The sequence below is a fragment of the Balaenoptera acutorostrata genome, chromosome 1 (genome assembly GCF_949987535.1).
Source record: "Balaenoptera acutorostrata chromosome 1, mBalAcu1.1, whole genome shotgun sequence".
Lineage (NCBI taxonomy): Eukaryota > Metazoa > Chordata > Mammalia > Artiodactyla > Balaenopteridae > Balaenoptera > Balaenoptera acutorostrata.
In genome coordinates, this window is record NC_080064.1 from 192,710,721 (window position 1) to 192,732,984 (window position 22,264).

Below are 22,264 nucleotides of genomic sequence, written 5' to 3' on the forward strand. Positions count from 1 at the left end.
AAAGCATTGCGTCAGTGAAGTGGAGGGGAAGGCTTTAGATAGCACTAGATGGTTGAATTAGCAAAACGGAAGATTGAGTTTGGGTATTGTGAGGTCTGAATAGTGTAAATAGGCCTGAAATCATTTGGGAGGATGTCAGGGGACAGGTATACACTCCACTACATATCTTTTTCACTCTAAATCTCTGGAAATCATTGTCAATTAAACTGGAAAACAGACTTTCCGAACCACACATTCTATGAAGATTAAAATATAATCCCAGCATTTGTAGAAATACGTTATAAAGTAGGAAAATGTTGCAAAGGTGCTCCTGTACTTGATTGAAAGAATCATTACATTTGGAGCCACAAGGCATGAGTTCCAATTCCACGTCCTTAAGCACATTAAGGCTTTGAGCAACTATGCCTAGTATCATATTAGACAAATTGGTATAGTTATTTATATCTGTCTTACACAAATGTAAACTTCAGATTGAAATAACACAGAAGAGCATGCAGCAAACTAAAGAGTCCCATGATAAGTAAAGTTTTTTCTTTCATAAAAATAGACAATAAGTGGAAATATGCACTTCTGTGAGTACACACCTTTTCCTTACCAAAGGCAGACGATGCTACGATCTGCCTGATCTTCCCATGCAAACGACAACCCATGGCCATATTTATAGTTGTCATGTATAACCTGAGACAGCTGTTTTCAGCCATGTCATTACTCTGGACAAAACTGCAAAGAAAACTCTCACCTCATCTCTTCTATTGGGTATTTAGGATACACTCATTGGCCACCGCCAATGAGTGTATCGTAAATACTGTTTTTCAGCAGTCTCCCATAATAACCAAATCTTTTCCTTTCCCTCCAAAATGGCCATGCTTACAGAAATAAACAGGTAGATAGATGCTACTATCAATTAGATATTCATCTAACAATCTTAATAAAAAGACATACAAAAGACAATTGAAATTTCAATTTTACCAGAAGGCATATGCAATTTAAAAGGAGTTTCTTAATGCAAAGTGAGGTTGACTTAATGATATAATTGAGGCACGTGTCTTGTCTTGCTGAGTCCTTGCCTACTATGGACTATTCTTCCACCAACCAGCCCCTACAATTTTTCAACATGATGTTCACATCAACAGATTCCAAAAAAATGAAGTAAGTTAGGCATTTCAGTCCTTCACAATCCACACATTATTTTTGATCTTAGAAGATAATTCTAGGGGTTGCTAAAACTCTGTCTTTAAAAAAAGTAACTCTTGGAAAAATAAACTGATTTGAACTATTAAATGATGGATCCTTGGATAATCTAGAGGCAAAAATCATAAGGAAAACATTGATGATTGTGCAAGAAAGAGACAAAAATTCTGTTAGTTAAAAACACCATAAATACAACCGAAAGACAACTGGCAAACTGAAAAAAAAAATGCAACTTTCAAAAAGTCAAAATGTTAGTAATTTTAGAATACGAAAAATCTCTACAATTCACTAAGAGAAAAATAGTCACCTCTGTAGAAAATAACAGTAAAGCGATGTTTTATACACAAATGCACACACAAATTAAATGTACAATAGATACATGGAAATGTGCAACTGTTAGTAATCAAAACTTTAAAATTAAAACAAACTATTAGTGGCAACACCACATATCTCTTAACAGCACACGTTCTGCAGACAGAAAACGTGCATTTAAGGTCCAGCTGTACCACTAAGTTATGGTACCATCAGCATTTTACTTAACATCTTCCTGTCTCAGTTTTCTCATCTGTAAACGGGGAATAATAATGGAATCTACCTGTGGCAGCTAGCCTTCCAGACAGCCTCTATGATTCTCATATCCTGGGATTTAGATCCTGTGTCATTCCCACTTCCACAGAATAGGACTGATCTTGTGACCAGTAAGATATTGTGGAAATGACAGAGTGTGACGGCCAAGGCAAGGACATTCTGGCTTCTGCCTTAAGGGAAAGTCCAAGAGGTAAGGAACTGAGGCCTCCTGCCAACAGCCAGCACTAACTTGCCAACCATCTTAGTGAAAAGGGGACCACCCTGGATGCAGATCTTCCAGCCCAAGTCAAGCCTTCAGATAACGTAGCCCCAACTTACATCTTTACTGCAACATCACACATATCCTGATTATCACTCCTCCCAAATTCCTGATCAACAGAAACTGTGAGACAATGAGTGTTTACTGGTTATACAGTGAAGATGTGAAGTCATTAACTCAGTATCAGCAATAGATAACTAATCTACTATCTTAACAAGGTTGTGATGAAAATTCATTGAGTTACAATACTCTGTAATGACCTATATGGGAAACGAATCTAAAAAAGAATGGATATATGTATATGTAGAACTGATTCGCTTTGCTGTACAGCAGAAACGAACACAACATTGTAAATCCACTATACTCCAATAAAAAATTAATTAAAAAAAGAAAATTCATTGAGTTAATCTATAAAAAGTAATTCAGAACCATAGTCATTACACATAGTAAGCATTAAACAAATGTCAACTGCCACAATAATAATAATAATAATAATAATACGGTTCTTATATTATTTTTCATTCAGCCAAGGGGCAAAAGTTAAAAGGAATATTGCTCATTCCTGCAATGATAAGTTATTCATTTCTGGAGAGCAAATTGGCATTGTGTATTAAAAACCATAAAAGTACACATACCATTTAACCTAGGAATTAAACTAGATAATCATCTTAAGGCTACTATAACACAAGTTCACAAAAACCTCTTTTATGATAATTGAGCTTTTATTTTACTTTTTTTAGTTCCAGACAAAACTGAATCTTAAGAAGCTGAAAACCTAATAATGAATAAAAAATCGAAAAAGAAACTGATTTTGTCAAAATTACTAATTTACAATTTCAACATATTACAAATTTCTTTTTCTTATTTTGAAACATGTAAACTTCCAAAATTTTTTGGAAATAACTTATCTCAGCTAATTAAATTCACCTTGGTGGTTTCAAAAATAGCTACCCCTTTTTAAATTGACTTATTTTTCATTCCTTATTGGAAGGTGAATTTAACATTCTCAGGGAGGAACTACGTATTGGCTAATTCATCAGATTTAGTCCTTATGATTTACTACACAGAATAGCTTGATGGTTTAAATGAGAACTGGGCAACTTTCATTGGTGCCCAGTTGAAAGTTGTCATTATATCAATATATTAAATGAGAGTTGGTTGTGGGTTATATAACAATATGCTAATTGCACAGATCTGTAAATTATCTTTTACCCACATAATAGTGATATTTCAGGTCTATACAGACATATTATAGCCTATACAAACATAACCCCTTGTTGTAATTAAGTGAACATCTTCCCTGCTTAGATATAACTATTTGCAAATTTTTTCATGGCATTAATTACACTTGATAATTTGGATCTTGTGGGGAAAATGTGAAAATGTAAACTCTATAAATAAATTAAAAACAACCATCTTCAACAAACCTACCTTCTAGCTAGTATTACGTTTCCATATAAAAATGAAATACAATTTAATGTACATAAATAGTATTAATAAAATTGTTACCCTACTTTAAGGAATTTCCTATCTTGCTTATTTCATCTGTACTACTCTTCATTTTAATATAATTTCTAACAATGACTTATAGGTGGATAATTTATATACACACCACATCTTGTATATCTTATGTATGTATTCTCATATGAGACACTTTTACTTCTTTCTACATCTATTCTTACAATAAAAACTGTAATGGATGTCTTTTTATTTAAATGTTGTGTGCAGGTCATATTATTTCCTCATGAAAGCTTCATGTAATTGTATAAACCGATACTAGCTGATGTATCCATCCTTTTTGGATTTCTGCATGTGCATCCTTTTACTACTTTATACAATACTTTCATACCAAGCATTTCCCAACAAAACCTCCAGAGTAGCATTCTACGGACAAACATTTTAATGACACTGCTAGAAAAAAAGAATGATGCAGAAAAAATTACGTGGTCTGTACCTAGATTTCTGGTGTTCTTTTCCTGTGTCACTCCTTCTCCTGTAGAATTCTTTGTTACCACATCATGGTGGAAGATTACTTATTTATTTGAAAACTTTTTGTGAGATAATAGAAAGTATATATATTGATTTCTATTCCTTGTTTTCCTGACACAGAACTCCTGAAACCATTGTAATTTCCTGGTTGATAAGAACACTAGGAACATCTCTTGTTATTATATTTGTCTTCAACCCAGTCGCTGACACGGAGCTCTTAAAACTGTTGTAAATTCCTAAGTGAAAAGAGTACTAGAAGCATCTTTTGTCCTACTGAGGTGATTCTGGGTGGGCTTCTGAATGGCTCCAGGATGGGACTGGTCACCGGAAGGACCAAGTTGTGATTAGAAGCTTGGAATTTTCAGTTCCAACCCCATCTTCCAGAGAGGGTAGAGGGGCTGGAAGTGGAGTTAATAAATGGTCATGCCTATGTGAGGAAATCTCCATAAAATACCAGTAGTCAGGGGTTTGCAGGGCTTCCAGGTTGGTGAACACATCCACCCTGGGAGGCTGATGCAGCCCAAATCCACAGGGACAGAGGCTCCTGTGCTCAGGACCCTCCCAGGCCTTGCTCTATTTACCTCATCATCGGGGGGAGTCTTGCAGGTCTGGTCCCTTAACCTGTGGGATCTGATGCTATCTTTGAACAGACAGTGTCAGAATTCAGTTGAATTGTAGGACACCCAGCTGGTGTTGCACAGAATTGCTTGGTGTAGGGAAAAAAAAAAAACCCACACATTTGGTGACCAGAAGTGTCAGAAGCGAAGTGCTCGGTGTGAGAAGTAAAGGTCACAGCAGAGAAACACAGGAGGAAAGACCTGGGGTTTCCCCGACACAGGTGGAAAACTGTACTTGTTTTTTTTTTTTTCCTTTTCACTATTTCATACATTTTTGCATATTTTTATTCTACTGAGTTATAGTATTACTTTTCAACATTCTTAACAGATCATTTAAGTTTTTAAATCATACGAGTTAAATGAACATCTAAGCAACTACAAATAGATTGGTTAACTGTTATAGTATAATTCATATTAAATATGAGAATACACAAACAAGAGATGGAAAGTTGCAAAGATAAAATAAAATTATTTCTCACTCTTCTGTGGTTCTCACAGTCAATTGATTATGAAGTCTAGAGAACGTCTGAAATGATTCGTGAATCCGTTCTCACCCTGAACGACCATTAGGTTCAATCTCTCAGTATCGCTCACCTGAACAAATATAATAACTTCCTAAATAATCACCCCATGAGGTCCTTTCTGTCCTCTTCCCTGCGCTCCGTATTTCCCCTGGAGTCACTTTGTTAACTAGTTAAAAATTTACACCTTTACCTAAAACTTTCGTTAGCCTCTCATGGCTTCTCCAACAACATTCCAATTCTTTAGTAAAGCCTAATTCACAGTGGCACACACACACAACACCCACACATGCGCATGTGCACAATATGTCCTTACGCAGTATGATTTGAGGCAATGTTAGATTAAATAAACATCCCATTATAATATTTGCTCTCTCCACTTGTTGGCTATCCTAGTATTAGGATCTCATTCTTTTGGGGTTAAAAATTGTGTTTTAAGAGACTCTTTTCAATACAAAAGTAACTATTCCAGGAACAGGGATATTATATCAAATCATGAAAACTTTACTAAATTAGAACATAATTGGGATCATGAGTTTTGATATATCAGGAGGGTGGCAAGGGTTGAGGAGGAGGATTCTAAGGTTACAAATGAAGTTCTCCGTAGAAAGAAAAAGCTCAGTTGAAGTGCTATTTTTGGGATGAATGTAAAGGCGCACTCCCTGGTTATTAAAGGGTTAGAGGTAAAGAAAATTAGAAAATCTGCCATTGGAATAGAGAGCTACTCCATCTTCATCTTCATTATACCACTAGTGCCTGGAACAATTTATTGCTCACAGTAGGACTCAATAAAAATGTTCTGAATGAGTAAGCAAGAATAAAAGAGGATATACCTGGTTTTCTTTATGAAACATTCATATCAAGAAACTACTTTACAGACTGAAAATCATAGGCCTAGGTTATGATAGAATATGCCTGGCACTTTCCCAAGACAGAAGAAGAGAAACGCTTCTCTGGTTTTCAGAACCATGAAAATGAGTCTTTGAGAAATAAACAACCATAAGAAAATTAATGGAGAAAAACATAAAGATGCTTTGAGTTAATTAAATTATAAGTGGTCCACAAGAAAATGGCTTTAAATACCTAATGGTCAGCAGCAATTAATCAAGTGTCAAAGAGATAAGGCAGGAAATATGGTTTGGCCCATATATTGAACTTGTAAAAGTCACAGAAAGGAAAAACAAATATATGATTGATATTTTTTTAGGAGGAGCAAAATACAGGAATGCATTTAACTTAAAAATAATCCACAGCAATGTTAATTTTTAAAATTTTGATTAAATGGGCCATGGCTATATAAGAAGTTAACATTCCAGGAAGGTGTGTTATGTGAAAGGGTACATAGAAGCGCTCTGTTCTATATATACCATTCTTCTGTTGATCTAAAATTACTTCTACAAAAAAAATTTAAAAAAGCAAATGCAATTAAAAATAAAATGCTGATTTTCATCTCTTAGGGGTGAAAATGTTACCTTGGCTATGTGGCAGAATGTGATTCTTAGGAAAAACATGCTTATGTAAAAATGTGTGTGTTTGTGTGTCTGTGTGTGTGTAATACACAGATAGAAGATGAAACAAATGTGGAAAATGTTCACTGTTGAATGTAAATGGGGGTAATACACGTTTTCATTGTATAATTTTAAAACTGTATGTTTGTTTTTTTGCAAAGTGAAAAATAGTGGGAAAAAAAAGTAAAAACTCCAAATTGTGCTGGGTTTGAAGATGGCCTTATGTTAAGTGGTTTCTGATAATCTTCACAATAAGACAAAAATCTAAAAGAAAATATTTCCATCTAAAAATGGAGAATTTTCAAAGTTTTGGTAATTTATCTTTTGAAAATATAAGAATTCAAAGCATTATGTTTTTAAGTAGGTTGTAAGAATGAAGTTTAACATGGTGTCTATGTGGGTGTATATGGGAAATGAAGAAATTATTCAGCATGAAGAACTCACACCTCACCATTTGGTAAAAGCCAAGCCTTGTGCATACATATGTTATTTAGAAACAGCTAAGATAATTTCCAATATTTATATTGCTTAGAAATATTTTTCCACTCTCTTTTTGGGGAGGAAAAATTGAGGCATTGGAGTGTCTGGTGCGCCAGTAAAAACCGATGGCTAAACTTTTAGTCAAATCATTTCTCCAATATGTGTGTGTGTGTGTGTGTGTGTGTGATTTTAAACAATACTGTTTTTATAACGGTAGCCATCCATGACTATATACTATAAGAAAAACATATGTTTATAGAGTATTGTCAATGATATTGTTAGAAAGTATTTCCTTTTGCCCATTTTAACGTTTTTGCAATTAAAATCTTTTTATTTGTTTTTTTTAAGTTCCCAGAACTAACTCTTATAGTTCTAGTATCATGAATCATTCTTCTCGGCACGCTTTAGTGGTGAAGGAGAAAGAATTTTATTCATTCAGCACTTTACTATTGTGGTCTGATTCTTCCATTCATTCATGAACTTTAATTCAAATCTGTTACTCAGGAAATATCATCATCGAAGCATGGGAAATAAAATTCATAGAAAATTCACAAATCACTTACAAATTGAGTTTTATGTTCTTTACTCCTACAAATTTATTTACAAACATATGTTTACATTCTTTACTCCTACTTGTGGGTAAAAATTTATCAATTTGATTTTTATGTCTTCCTATATTTGTTAAAATGAAGTGGGAAATTTCCAGAGAACGCAGTAGTTGAAAGAAAATTAGTCGATAAAGAAAAGGGAATTGAATAGTCACAGATGACCTAACACTTTATTTTGCAGGGGGAGTATAGAGTGGGAACCTAAAATTAGCAATTAATTTACTCAGATAATAGGGGTTCACCCTCCCACTGATTTTCTGAGTAATTTCATCTGACTAGGAGACAAACAGCAAAGATTTTACATTCAAGTGACAAACTGGAGAGTACAGCTCATTCTTTAAGTTCATTCAAGGCTTTTCAGTAAAGGAGTTCTTTTCCTAGTAAGGTACATATTTTTCTTGTCCATTTGTTTTGTTTTGTGTATTTTTTTTTAATGAGTTTCGGAATGTACAGTGAAGAAAAAGATATGGGTTTGGTTTTATTCTGATTAAAACGTGGGCTACAGAAACACATCTAAAAACTGAACTACTATAATGTTTTGCCTTTTTCATCACAGTTTTGTCACTAAGGAGAGACAATTTATGAAGGGTTCAGCAATGTGGAGGCGTAATCTTTTTTCCAGGTAATTTCAGATCAAATATTTGACCCTGGAGAGGCTTTACTGGAATTGCTAGTCCCACAAGAGGTTGACAAAGAGTACAAGATGTTATAAAACCACATTTTTCTATTAGTTATAGTTAGGGAACACTGCCATTACCTCTTCCTATGTTCAGTACCAATTCCCACTTCTAAAAAAGAAGTGCATTGACAAAATTATTTCTCACAGGAAAAAAGATTTAACATAACCAAAGCTATATTACCATTCAATTTTTCATCTACATAGGTTGACAAAAAATAATCCACTAGAGTCTTTTAAAAATAATGATGTTGGGACTTCCCTGATGAAGCAGTGGTTAAAAATCCACCTGCCAATGCAGGGGACACGGGTTCGAGCCCTGGTCCGGGAAGATCCCACATGCTGTGGGGCAACTAAGCCCGTGCGCCACAACTACTGAGCCCACGCGCCTAGAGCCCGTGCTCCTCAACAAGAGAAGCCACTGCAATGAGAGGCCCACGCACCACAACAAAGAGTAGCCCCCACTCGCCGCAACTACAGAAAGTCCACGTGCAGCAACGAAGACCCAACGCAGCCAAAAATAAATAAATAAGTAATTTTTTTTAAATATATAAAAAAATAAAAATACAAATAAAGATGTTGTAAAAGAATGCTGGCATCCATATACTGAAGGGAGGAAACAGTGAGTTTAGGCTGACATCGATGGTATGAATATGTAACTGCCTACTACAATACACAAACGACATTCATTATTGCAAATATGATGGGAATATGAGAGCAGCAATAAGCTTATAGATACAATTTGTAAATAACCAGGAAAAAAGGGAAAGGGAGTGTTTTGAAACAGCCTAAGTAAAACATGATTATGCCATGGACAAGGGTTGTGTCTGTGGATAAGCCTGAGATATTCAGGGAGTGGAACCATATACCACTTGATCGGCTGGATACAAACAATGGAAGAATGAAAGCCTCATGGGTTTTGGGCTTGAGTTCTAAGTATTAATAGATGCTGCTGGGAAGAATGGGGGTGAAACAGATTTTAGGTCAGGGAAAATCAGTAACTATCTCTAGATATCTTAATTTTGAGACAGCTATTAGAAACCTAACAGGAGACACTGACTATTCAGTTAGAGGAACAAGACAGGAGTTCATAGTGGATATTTGAGGGAGAGACTCAATTTTGGAAATCAAATAAATGGATGAGCTCCCCTAAGGAAAAGGCATTCTAGGAAGAAAAGAAAATTCTTTTGAATTTTCTTTGTAGAAAATCTTATGATATGTGGATAATGGCAATTTTATTTCTCTTTTTCCAATACTTATTCCTTTTATTTATTTTTGTAGTCTTACCGCATGCCTTAGGATTTCCAGGACAATACTGAGTAAAAGTGATTTTAGTAGGCATCCTTGTTTGTACATAATCTTAAAGACAGACTCTCAATATGTGACCATTAAATATTTGTTTTCCTCTAGGTTATTTTGTAGATAACTTGCCTTAGGTTAAGGAGTTCCTTACTTGTAGCTTCCTAGCATTTTATATTTTTCTTTTTTCAAAATTTTGAAGGGATGTTGAATTCTCTCTCAAATGCTTTTTTGTATCCATTGAAGTAATAATAATATTTTCTCCTTTAAAATGATGGTCTACTTCTAGAATAATTCCAACTTGGTGATGATACATTATTTTTTAAATACATTACTTTGCTAATATATTTTCTATAATTTTTCAACTATGTTAATCAATTAAATTGGTCTCTAATTATCATTTCCCATACTATGCTTAATGAGTTTTGTATCAAGGCCATAATCCCATACAATGAGTTAGGGAGACATCTTTTTCTGTTCTCTGGAAAATACGTGCAAGCTGAAAATTATGTGCTCTTTGAATGTCTATAATAAGCTCTTTGTAAAGCTTCATGGGAAACCCTCAGTTACTTTTCCGGAGACAAAGATAATACAGACTTATTAGGAGGATGAGACATAGGTATTCAAGATTCATGACAATCATCAATTTGATAGGTACTAATTACTAGTGGCTGATGTTCTTTTGAGTATTTTTTTTAATCATAACAACCCTATGGGATAGTTGCTCTTATTACCCTCACTGTACATATTGAAGAACTCAAGCTTGAGAGATGGAGAAGCCTGAGATCATGCAGTCATTACATAGTAGAACAAAGATTTGACTGAGGTCAGCCTCATTCCATAATTTGCAATATGTATCTATTCACTTTGACAAATTTATTATAAAAAGGGGCAAACTGCTGAAAATAAATACTGTTTTTCTATGAACCAATTTGAGTTTATTTTCTTCTTGAAAATTGTGGTGATTAAAAGAATCAAATTATCTGTGAAGGATATTTTTTTTTTAATTTATTGATTCATTGATTGATTGCTATGTTAGGTCTTTGTTTCTGTGTGAGGGCTTTCTCTAGTTGCGGCAAGTGGGGGCCACTCTTCATCGCGGTGCGTGGGCCTCTCATTATCGCGGCCTCTCTTGTTGCGGAGCACAGGCTCCAGATGCGCAGGCTCAGTAATTGTGGCTCACAGGCCTAGTTGCTCCGCGGCATGTGGGATCTTCCCAGACCATGGCTCGAACCCGTGTCCCCTGCATTAGCAAGCAGATTCTCAACCACTGCGCCACCAGGGAAGCCCAGGATATTTTTATTTTATTTGAATCATTACAATTTGTACTTGGGCTCTTATTCAGAAATCTTTTATTGTAACTATTATTCTGCCGAGGATTTTGTTCTTTCTAACTCTAGGGTCACTATGTTAACTTTCTCTCTTGTTGACATGAGTAAGAGCATATCTTTTCAATTGCTGAAATCATGTCCATATGGACTTTTCTTCTGTGAATCTGATCAAAGTGTAGAAGATAATCGTATTTATAATTAATACTATAATAATTCATATAATAATTCATTCAAATAATAGTGTAACAATTCCAGAATTTACTTTAATGAATGCTTACAGTCTTTTTGTTCAGGAGAAAGTGATCCATAAATTATATAAATGGTATATCTGCATAAAGTAATAGTTACTAGGTTGCTACATTGTTTTTGCTTTCTAATATTTTCCATACATATCAGTTGAATTTTGAAGTTCCTCCCTTTCATATTTTAAAAACGTGGATTTACTTTAAAAAAATACATCAATGATAGCCATGCTAGGAGTTCCACAATTTAGGGGAACTGAAGAAAGTAATTAAATAAATGGAAATAAAAATATATTTTATATCTTGTGATAATTGGAATCATGCTATTTAATACTCATGAGACTACAAGGACAAAAGTATAATGAATATTACCAAGTAAATATGATTTAAGATTAAAGCAATTATTATTTTATTACAAACAGTATTCATTATCTATCGCTGTATAACAAATGACTCCAAAACTTAGTGACTTAAAATAATTATTTCATTTCTCAACATTCTGTGGGTCAACATGTTTTTTTGGGTTGGTTGATGGGTGAGTTGGGAGCTAGGGAGGTGGGGTGCCTGGGATGGATGAGCCTCACTTTCCACGTGATTTTTCATCCTTGGAAAGACTAATTCGGGATTCTTCACAAGCAGTCTCTGGGCAGTGTTCCCGTGAAAGGCAAGCAAAGGCTGGATGGCCTTTTAAGGCTTAGTTTCTAAAGTCACACAATGCAGCTTTTGTCACAGTGCATTGGTCAAAGCCAAGTGACAGGACAACCCATACTCAAAGGGTGGAGAAATAGATTCCACCTCCTCATGGAAGAAGCCGCAACGCGGAATCACAACAGGACACAGACACAGGGAGCATGGCTCATTGGAAGCCATTATTTTAACAACCTACCACACCAACTAAATGACAGCTTGATACACTGCCTTTTGAAAGGTTAAGTCCATAATCTTTTTAACCTCATGCTGAGATATAAAGCATATTATATTGGTTTGAGAGTCTCATACATCACCCCAAACTGTTTCTTATGGCACTTTAATGAAACCAGGGCGCTTTCATCTTTTCATATTATAAAAAGAGTTCCTCTGAGATGTTTTAATATCAGCCATAAAAGAATACAGACATTATTAAAACGAATTTCAGCAGATGCCATCAATGAGAAATGATGAGATAAACTATTGGGATAGAATTTTAAAACTGTTTATTTTGATGGATTTATCGAAATAACAGCAAAATAAGAATGTGAAAGAGAATCAATTCAAATCGTCTTTGTAATTTTTTGTTTGTAAAAATAGACAATTTCAGTGAGTTTGGTCTGTTGTGAGCACATCAATGTCTTGCTAAAGGGAGAAAAACTAAAATCTGCTCTGAATTTTAGTTGTAGCACATTCAAAAGTAAAAATTGTTTTCCCAAACTACATATTGTTTTAAGATCCACATTCAATATTCATTTATTGAACACCTAATATGTTTCAGATATTATTTATTTAATCCTTACTGCTAATTCTAAACAATGGAATAGAGACATTATATTATTATGGTCATTTAACAAGAGAAAAATATAGGGGCAAAAATACTAATATGCTGAGCTAAATCTTAAATGTTGGCACTCAAAGTTAAATATATTTTTTAAGAACTTCAGTGCTATGCCATTGCTACCTTCCCAAAAGTTCTATCATAGCAAGTCATTATGAGGTACGAAAATTTTGCAAAAATATTCCTTTCCCTAAATAATAATAAAAATAAGGCAGCTTAATTACAAAGGTTTTTTTAGATAAATAATTGGCATTTCTTGAATGTTAATAACAAATGTAGCTGGCCAAGAATGGAATACTTTACATGTATTTTTCCATTCAGTTTCAAAAGATTGTCTACAAAGGAGGTACTGTTACTTTTAATTGTCGGTTTAGGAAACAGGCTTAAAGAAACCCTGGCACCACCTAAACCCTTTAAATTCTCAGAATCTTTGGTTAGTACTTAAAAAAAAAATCTTCAAAACAGATTGTAAAATGCTGCCAAAGTTGAGAGTCATTGCTTTAAGTTGTTTCCTATACTTTCTTAGAAAAAAGTGATGTCGTTAGCAGGTTAAAAGATTAAAGGATAAAAGGTTAAAAGATAAGAGTCAGAGAAAATTGAATAGCAATAATTTCATGATTCTCATCATTATTTTAAAATTTCTTAATGTTTATAATGATGCTTTTAAATATCATATACTAATAGGTAAGCATTTTAAGGTATGTGAATACATCTTCTGAAGGACATACATTTTGCAAATGCATACTTAAAATGACTTACATTTTAATGACTTTTGAAGGTTTAGACCATTAAGGTGAAATTTTATAAAAATGGTTCTTATATTTGAAAAAAAAAGTATATAAATTACTGCCTGGATCAAAATTAATTCCTACAGAAGCACTTAAGAAAAAAATAAAGTACCATTTTACTGGTCAATTTTCTAACAGTTTAATGTCTTGTGGATAATTATTTTAAAAGCAGCGCCTGAATGAAAAATTCACATGTATCTTGTTCTTGAATTGTTTTCAAAATCTACCCCCAAATTAAGTCTATTTAAAATACTTGAATATATTATATTATTCTATTCCGTGGTAAGTTTATATGTATATAAAATGATCTATAGCAAAGTATTGTCTATCTATATGTAAACATAAGTATAAATTAATACGTATAACATTTGAAACCTGTGTCTATATTATGTACTCAACTAATCACGGCTAATCTATTCAAGCTTACTAACGTATCCAGCAAGTTCGGTTACTCAAATCACCAAATTATATAAAAAGTAAAAATTCACCACAAAGATTCACATTTTAAAGTGAATAAATCCTCATAACAAGTAGATGATAAAAAGGAAATTCTTCTGTTCTACAGAAACATGAATGTAATAAGTTACCACTAACTTCAGAGACATAACTCTTACAATCAAAATGGGAATTTGAGGCAATTCAAAGGATCTCATTCAAGGCCAAACTTACCAGCAAATTTGATATGGAATTTATTTTCAGGCTTTAAGATCTGGACATACAAAGGGCAATTTGGAGCAAAATCTTTTACAGCCCATGCTCTCAAAATTGTTTGGTGGTCCTGAAATGATAAAAATCAAAATATCATGAGGTAAATTGAAAATTTTATAATATATTAAGTAAAAATCATCAGTAAGTGTGTGAAATGGTCATATCTACAGTTTAAAATTAAGCATATGAAATCATTCATTGTGAGGTCTTACTGTTAAAGATAGCTATTATTTCTATAAAAGAGATCAACAATACCTAATTCAATCAGTAGTAATTATCAACACTTAGGAAATTAGCAGAGATTAAGAGGGAAGTCTCTTGACAAGCTTAAAAATAATTTTCCCAGAAAATACTTGAGGGGCAGAAACCTTCAGAAATGCAGCACAACTGTTAGTTTGTAATAACAGTTTCCATGGAAAAAAAATACGGACATAAAAAAATTTTAACATAGTTAGAAAGATTGGTAAAAGGGGAATGACTGCAGTGACTATTTGTGAGGAGAACACATGAGTTTACTTTTTATATGACAGTAAAGATAAAAGGATTTTGACTGTGTGTGTGTGTGTGTGTGTGTGTGTTGGAAGACCAATAACTTTCATATATTAAAAAAAAACAGAAAAAAGATCTTTTAAAAAAGATGCTGGGCTTCCCTGGTGGCGCAGTGGTTGAGAATCTGCCTGCTAATGCAGGGGACACGGGTTCGAGCCCTGGTCTGGGAAGATCCCACATGCCGCGGAGCAGCTGGGCCCGTGAGCCACAATTGCTGAGCCTGCGCGTCTGGAGCCTGTGCCCCGTGACGGGAGGGGCCGCGATAGAGAAAGGCCCGCGCACCGCGATGAAGAGCGGTCCCCGCACCGCGATGAAGAGTGGCCCCCGCTTGCCGCAACTGGAGAAAGCCCTCGCACGAACCGAAGACCCAACACAGCCAAAAATAAATAAATAAATAAATAAATAAATAAGAAAATCCTTTAAAAAAAAAAAAAAAAAGATGCTAAGACTGAGAAAGGCAGTGAAAATCATGCTTACCATGAAATTTTACACATAGTGTCACCCCATAAATTATTACTTAATTAACTGAATAAATCAAAGCAAATTACAGCTGTCCCTCAGTTTCCAGGACTCTCTGTGGATAATAAAATACAAGGATGCTCAAGTCCCTCATATAAAATGGCATAGTACTGGGGGCTTCCCTGATGGCACAGTGGTTAAGAATCCACCTGCCAATGCAGGGGACACAGGTTCAATCCCTGGTCTGGGAAGATCCCACAGGCTGCAGAGCAACTAAGCCTGAGAGCCACAACTACTGAGTCCACGTGCCACAACTACTGAAGCCCGTGTGCCTAGAGCCTGTGCTCTGCAACAAGAGAAGGCACAACAATGAGAAGTCCGCGCACCGCAATGAAGAGTAGTCTCCGCTCACCACAACTAGAGACAGCCCGCAGGCAGCAACAGACCCAACACAGCCAAAAATAAATAAATACAATAAATAAATTTATTTAAAAAATAAAATGGCATAGTATTTGCATATAACCTATGTACCTCCTCCCATATACTTTAAATCATCTCTAGATTACTTATAATATTTAATACAATGTAAATATGATGTTAATAATTGCTGGCAGGCAGTAAATTCAAGTTTTACTTTTTGAAAATTTCTGGCATTTTTTTTCAAATATTTTTGATCCACAGGTGGTTGAATATGAGGATGCAAAACCCTCAGATACAAAGGGACAACTGTATTGGAGAAATTTGCTACTCAGCTACATTTATTTTATTTATTTACTTTTTTATCAAAGTATAGTTGATATACAACGTTATATAAGTTACAGGTGTGCAATACAGTGATTCACAATTTTTAAAGGTTATACTCCATCTATAGTTATTATAAAACATTGGCTATATTCCCTGTGTTGTACAGCTTATCTTATACATAATAGTTTGTACCTCGTAATACCCTACCCCAATATTGCCCTCCCTCTACCCCTCTCCCCAGTGGTAACCACTAGGTTTGTTCTCAATAAATGGTAGTCTGTTTCTTTTTTGTTATATTCACTAGTTTGTTGTATTACTTAGATTCCACATATAATGATATCATACAGCATTTGTCTTTGTCTGACTTATTTCACTGAGCATAATACCCTCCAAGTCCATCCATGTTGCTGCAAATGGCAAATTCTTTTTTATGGCTGAGTAATATTCCATTCTATATATGTACCACATCTTCTTTATCTTTTCATCTGTTGATGGACACTTAGGTTGCTTCTATATCTTTGTAATTGTAAATAATGCTCCTATGAACAGTGGGGTGCATGTATCATTTTGACTTAGTGTTTTAGTTTTTTTTTTTCAGATATATAACCAGGAGTGGAACTGCTGGGTCATACGGTAGTTCTATTTTTAGTTTTTTGAGAAACTTCCATACTATTTTCCACAGTGGCTGTACCAATTTACTTTCCCACCAAGAGTGTACGAGTGTTCCCTTTTTTCCACACCCTCACCAACATTTATTATTTTTGTTCTTTTTGATAATAGCTATTCTGACAGGTGTGGGTGATATCTCATTGTGGTTTTGATTTGCATTTCCCTGATGATTAGTGATACTGAGCATCTTTTCATGTTCCTGATGGCTATCTGTGTGTCCTCTAGCCATAGAAATCAGAGAAGAAAACAAAATAAAAGAACTCCAAATTGGAAAGGAAGAAGTAAAACTGTCACTGTTTGCAGATAACATGATACTATACATAGAAAATCCTAAAGATGCCACCAGAAAACTACTAGCGTTCATCAATGAATTTGGTAAAATTGCAGGATACAAAATTAATATACAGAAATCTGTTGCTTTTCTATACACTAACAACAAAATTTCAGGGAGAGAAATTAAGGAAATCGTCCCATTTACCATCGCATCAAAAGGAATAAAATATCTAGGAATAAGGAGATAAAAGACCTGTACTCTGAAAACTGTAAGACATTGATGAAAGAAACTGAAGACCACACAAATGGATGGAAAGATATATTGTGTTCTTGGACTGGAAGAATTAATATTGTTAAAATGACCATACTCCCCAAAGTAATCTACAGATTCACTGTAATCCCTATCAAAATACCAATGGCATTTTTAACATATCTAGAATAAATAACCTTAATATTTGTATGGAAACACAAATGACCCCAAATGTCCAAAACTGTCTTGAGAAAGAAGAACAGAACTGGAGGAATCACACTCCCTGACTTCAGACAATACTACAAAGCTAATCAAAACAGTATGGTACTGACACAAAAACAGACACATAGATCAATGGAACAGAATAGAGAGCTCAGAAATAAACTCACATATGTATGGTCAATTAATCTACAACAGAGGAGACAAGAATATACAATGGATAAAAGACAGTCTCTTCAATAAGTGGTGCTGGGAAAACTGGACAGTTACCTGTAAAAGAATGAAATTAAAACATTCTCTACCACCATACACAAAAATAAGCTCAAAATGGATTAAAGACCTAACTGTAAGACCAGAAACCATAACACTCCTAGAGGAAAACAAAGGCAGAGTACTCTGACATAAATTGTAGCAATACTATTTTGGATCCATCTCCTAAAGCAAAGGAAATAAAAGCAAAAATAAACAAATGGGACCTAGTTAAACTTAAAAGCTTTTGCACAGCAAAGGAAACCATCACCAAAGTGAAAAGACAATATACAGAATGGGAGAAAATATTTGCAAATGATATGACCAAAAAGGGTTAATATCCAAAATATATAAACAGTTCACACAACTCAACATCAAAAACCAAACAACCTGAATAAAAAATGGACAGAAGACCTGAATAGATATTTTCCCAAAGAGGACATGCAGATAACTAATACATTTTAACAAAGAAAGCAAAAATATGTTCTAGTGTAGCACTGTCCATGCAATAGCCACTAGCCAAATGTGACTGTTTAAACTTAAATTTAATAAAATTAATTAAAATTAAGAATTCAATTCTTTATCACACTAGCTACATGTCAAGAGTTCAAAGCAACATGCAGCAAATTCAAAGCTATATTGGATAGTGGAGATATAGAATATAGAGCATTTTCATCATCACAGAAAGTTTTATCTGACAATACTATTAGGGAAAAGGAGGATTAAAAATACAGGTAGATCTGAGGGACTACAGTGCAGAAAGAAGAAACTGTTGTCAATGGTTTGTAACTTTAAGTTGCATGAAAGTTAATGAAGAGTAAACCAGAATTTTTTACGTGAACAGTGTGTGTCTTCCAAAACATAACAACGAGCCTAATATGGTGTGATAGTTAATTTTATGTATCAACTTGACCAGGTCACAGGGTGCCCAGGTATTTGGTTAAACATTGCTCTGGCTGACTGGGAAATACCAGAATATGGAGAGGCAGAGAAGAGAAACCACAGACTGTGTGTAAAAATTTACACAACATTGGCTGACCCCTGAACCGTACATGCATGGGGCCGAATAAAAGCAACCTGAACTAAGATTTGAATCACTGCCAACTGCAAGGGTGACAGAGTTTTCCTTTTGAGTTGGATCAAATTAACTGCTTTCTAAAACAAGAACATCAATACTCTTGGAGGAATACAAGAGAATCCAAGGCTTCGCCACAAAGCACAATAAACAGAAAACAATGCAAAATTACTGAATATGTGAAGTGGCAGAAAAATGTGACCTATTTTCATAGGAAACAAACAAATAAAACAATACCCAATAGCTGCTAGCCTCTAGATGATCTAGATATTAAAATTATCAGACAAGGATTAAAGCAGCTCTTATAACTAAAATCAGTGAGGTAAAGGAAAATAATGCTTGTAATAAACAGGAAAAAAATCAGTAGAGTAATAGAAAATACTTTAAAAATTAAATAGAAAACTAAAATACCTGAAAAATATTCACTGGATGGACTTTGAGATAGAATGGAAATGACAGAGGAAAGAGTAAGTGAACTTGATCACAGATCAATAGAATTTATCCAATTTGAAAAACAAAGAAAATAGGAATGGAAAAAGGAACAGAGTTCAGGGACTTTTGGAACAAATGTGAAAACATCTTAAGTAATGTAATTGGACTCCCAGGAAAGAAACAAAAGATAAATTAAAGCAGAAAATTATTTGAAGAAATAATGGTCAGAAACCTCCCAGTTTTATGAAAGACACAAATTTACAAGTTTAAGGAGTTCAGCAAATCCCAAATTATGTACACAAAATAATAACCACACCTAAGCACATTGCAGTCAAACTGTTGAAAACCAAACATAAAGATACTATCTCGAAAGCAGCCAAAGAAAAACAGTCATAAGACCAAGGACTCTCATCAAAATCATGGAAACCAGGTGACAATGAAACAATAGCCTAAAGTTCAGAATGATGAGGAAACAAAACAAAAAAACTGTGAAACCAGCATTTTATATATAGAGAAAAATCCTTCAAAGACGTGAAATAAAGGACTTTTCCAATAATAAAATCTAACAAAATGCGCTGCCATCAAAATCATACTACAAGAAAAGTGTAAGAAACTCCTTCAAGCTAAAGGGGAATGATACCAGAGGGAAAGTTGAACTTCAGAAACCAAAGAAGAGTATTAGAAATGGTTACCATTAGAATGAATAGAAAAGACTATTTTCCTCTTAATTTCTTAAAAATATATGTCTGTCTAAAGCAAAATTTATAGAATTGTCTGTGGGGTTTCAGATTTATAAAGATAACTGACATCTGACAATTACAACATAAAGGACAGCAGAAGAGGAATAAAGGCAAAGTATCTCATTTTAAGAAGTGGTATAATATTAACATGAATTAGACTATAAAAGTTAGTGAAGTGTATTGTAGTCCCTAGAACAGTCATTAAAAAATATTCAAAAGGTATTTCTAAAAAGCCAATAAGTATATTAAACTCAAATTCCAAAAAAAATTCAAAAAATTCTACTTTTTAAAAAAGTAGAAAAGAGGAAACAGAGGAACAAAAATCAGTGGGAAAAAATGGAAAACAATTTAGACTTACAGCCAACCACAAGAATGATATTAAACGTTAATGGACTAAACATACTAAAACATAAAGAATATCAAAAGGACAAAAGAAGTAAGACCCAACTATGAGCTACTAAGAAGAGATGCATTTTAAATATAAAGTTACTGATAGGATAAATGAAGTAGATAATAACAAGAAAACAAACAACACAGTTTAAAAATGGGCAAAAGATCTGAACAGACATCTCACCAAAAGCATGCACAGATGACAAACAAGCATATGGAAAGATGCTCAACATATTATGTTGTTAGGCACTGCAAGTTAAAACAACAATGAAATACCACAACACACCTACTAGAATGACTAAAATCTAAAACAGTGACAACACCAAATACTGGTGAGGATGTGGAGTAGTAGAAGTCTCATTCATTGCTGGCGGGAATGCAAGACGGCACAGGCACTTTGGAAGACAGTCTGTAGTTCGCAGCAGCACTATTTACAAAAGCCAAGACGTGGAAGCAACCTAAATGTCCACTGACAGATGAATGGATAAAGAAGATATGGCATTTTTTATATATAACCACAAGTCTGTTCTCTACATCATCAAGTCTGTATGCATATATATATATATATATATATATATATATATATATATATATATATATAGTGGGAATTTGGGGTTAGCAGATGCAAACTACTATATATAGAATGGATAAATAAAGTCATATATAGCACAGGGAACTATATTCCATATCCTGTGATAAACCATAATGGAAAATAATATAAAAAAGAATGTATATATATGTATAACTGAATCACTTTGCTGTGCAGCAGAAATTAACACAACATTGTGAATCAATAAATACCTCAATAAAAGAAGATGTGGTATATGTATACACAATACAGTATTACTCAGCCATAAAAAAGGATGAAGTAATGCCATTTGAAGCAACATGGATGGACCTAGATATTATCAGACTAAGTGAAGTAAGTCAGACAGAGAAAGACAAATATCATATGACGTCACTTACATGTGGAATCTAAAAGTATAATACAAATGAACTTATTTACAAAACAGAAATAGACTCACAGACATAGGAAACAAACTTATGGTTGCCAAAGGGTATAGCAGGGGGAGGGGAGAGATAAATTAGGAGTTTGGGATTAACATATACACACTATTATATATAAACTAGATACACAGCAAGGACCTACTGCATGGCACAGAGAACTATATTCATTATCTTGTAATAACCTACAATGAAAAAGAATCTGAAAAAGTATATATGTATATGTGTATATACATATATGTGCATATATATGTATGTATGTATAACTGAATCACTTTGCTGTATGCCTGAAACATTGGCTTTCATTACTCTCAGCGTCAAGTCCAAACTTCTTAACAAGGCTTGCAAGACCATTTACTCAACTGTCCCCAAACTACTTCCCCAGCCTTTGGATTCTTTATTCCAGTGACAAGGCATTCTCCCCTCCTGAGACTCCATGATTTCCCACGTGGAACAATCTACCTGGAACCATTTGTCATTCACTCTAGGAAGTCCTTTCTTCGGACTGAAGTCCACGGTACTTGTTCCCACTGTATTCTGTCTCTGTCTGATCATACCATTAACCCCACATATTTTTTTTCAAGTTTATCCCCACTAAACCATGAGCGCCATGAAGTCAAGGGCCATGTCTGTATTTTACTCACCCTAAGCACAACCCTAGCACCTAGCTTTCATTTGCATTTCACAGATGAATAAGAAAAACAATATTTATTTCATAGGGATATTGTGAGCATTCAGTGAAATAATATAAAGGCCAGCAACACATAGAAAGCATTTAGCAAATATTTCAGTTCAGCAGAGAGATGGGATGAAGTACCTATCGTAAAGGCCCAGAAGCCTTCTTTATTTTATTCATGCATAGTGCCCTACCAAGATA

General features: G+C 34.3%; 1 protein-coding gene across 6 annotated transcripts in view; it reads right to left on the reverse strand.

The window, feature by feature from the left end:
* KCNT2 (potassium sodium-activated channel subfamily T member 2) overlaps window positions 1–22,264 on the reverse strand; it is a 369,675-nt gene that overhangs the window by 139,299 nt on the left and 208,112 nt on the right. For all 6 annotated transcript variants that reach the window (XM_057529788.1, XM_057529796.1, XM_057529784.1 and 3 more), the window contains one exon: window positions 14,295–14,403. In XM_057529788.1, coding sequence (XP_057385771.1) covers window positions 14,295–14,403 — 109 coding nt within the window. The remainder of the gene's footprint in view (window positions 1–14,294; window positions 14,404–22,264) is intronic.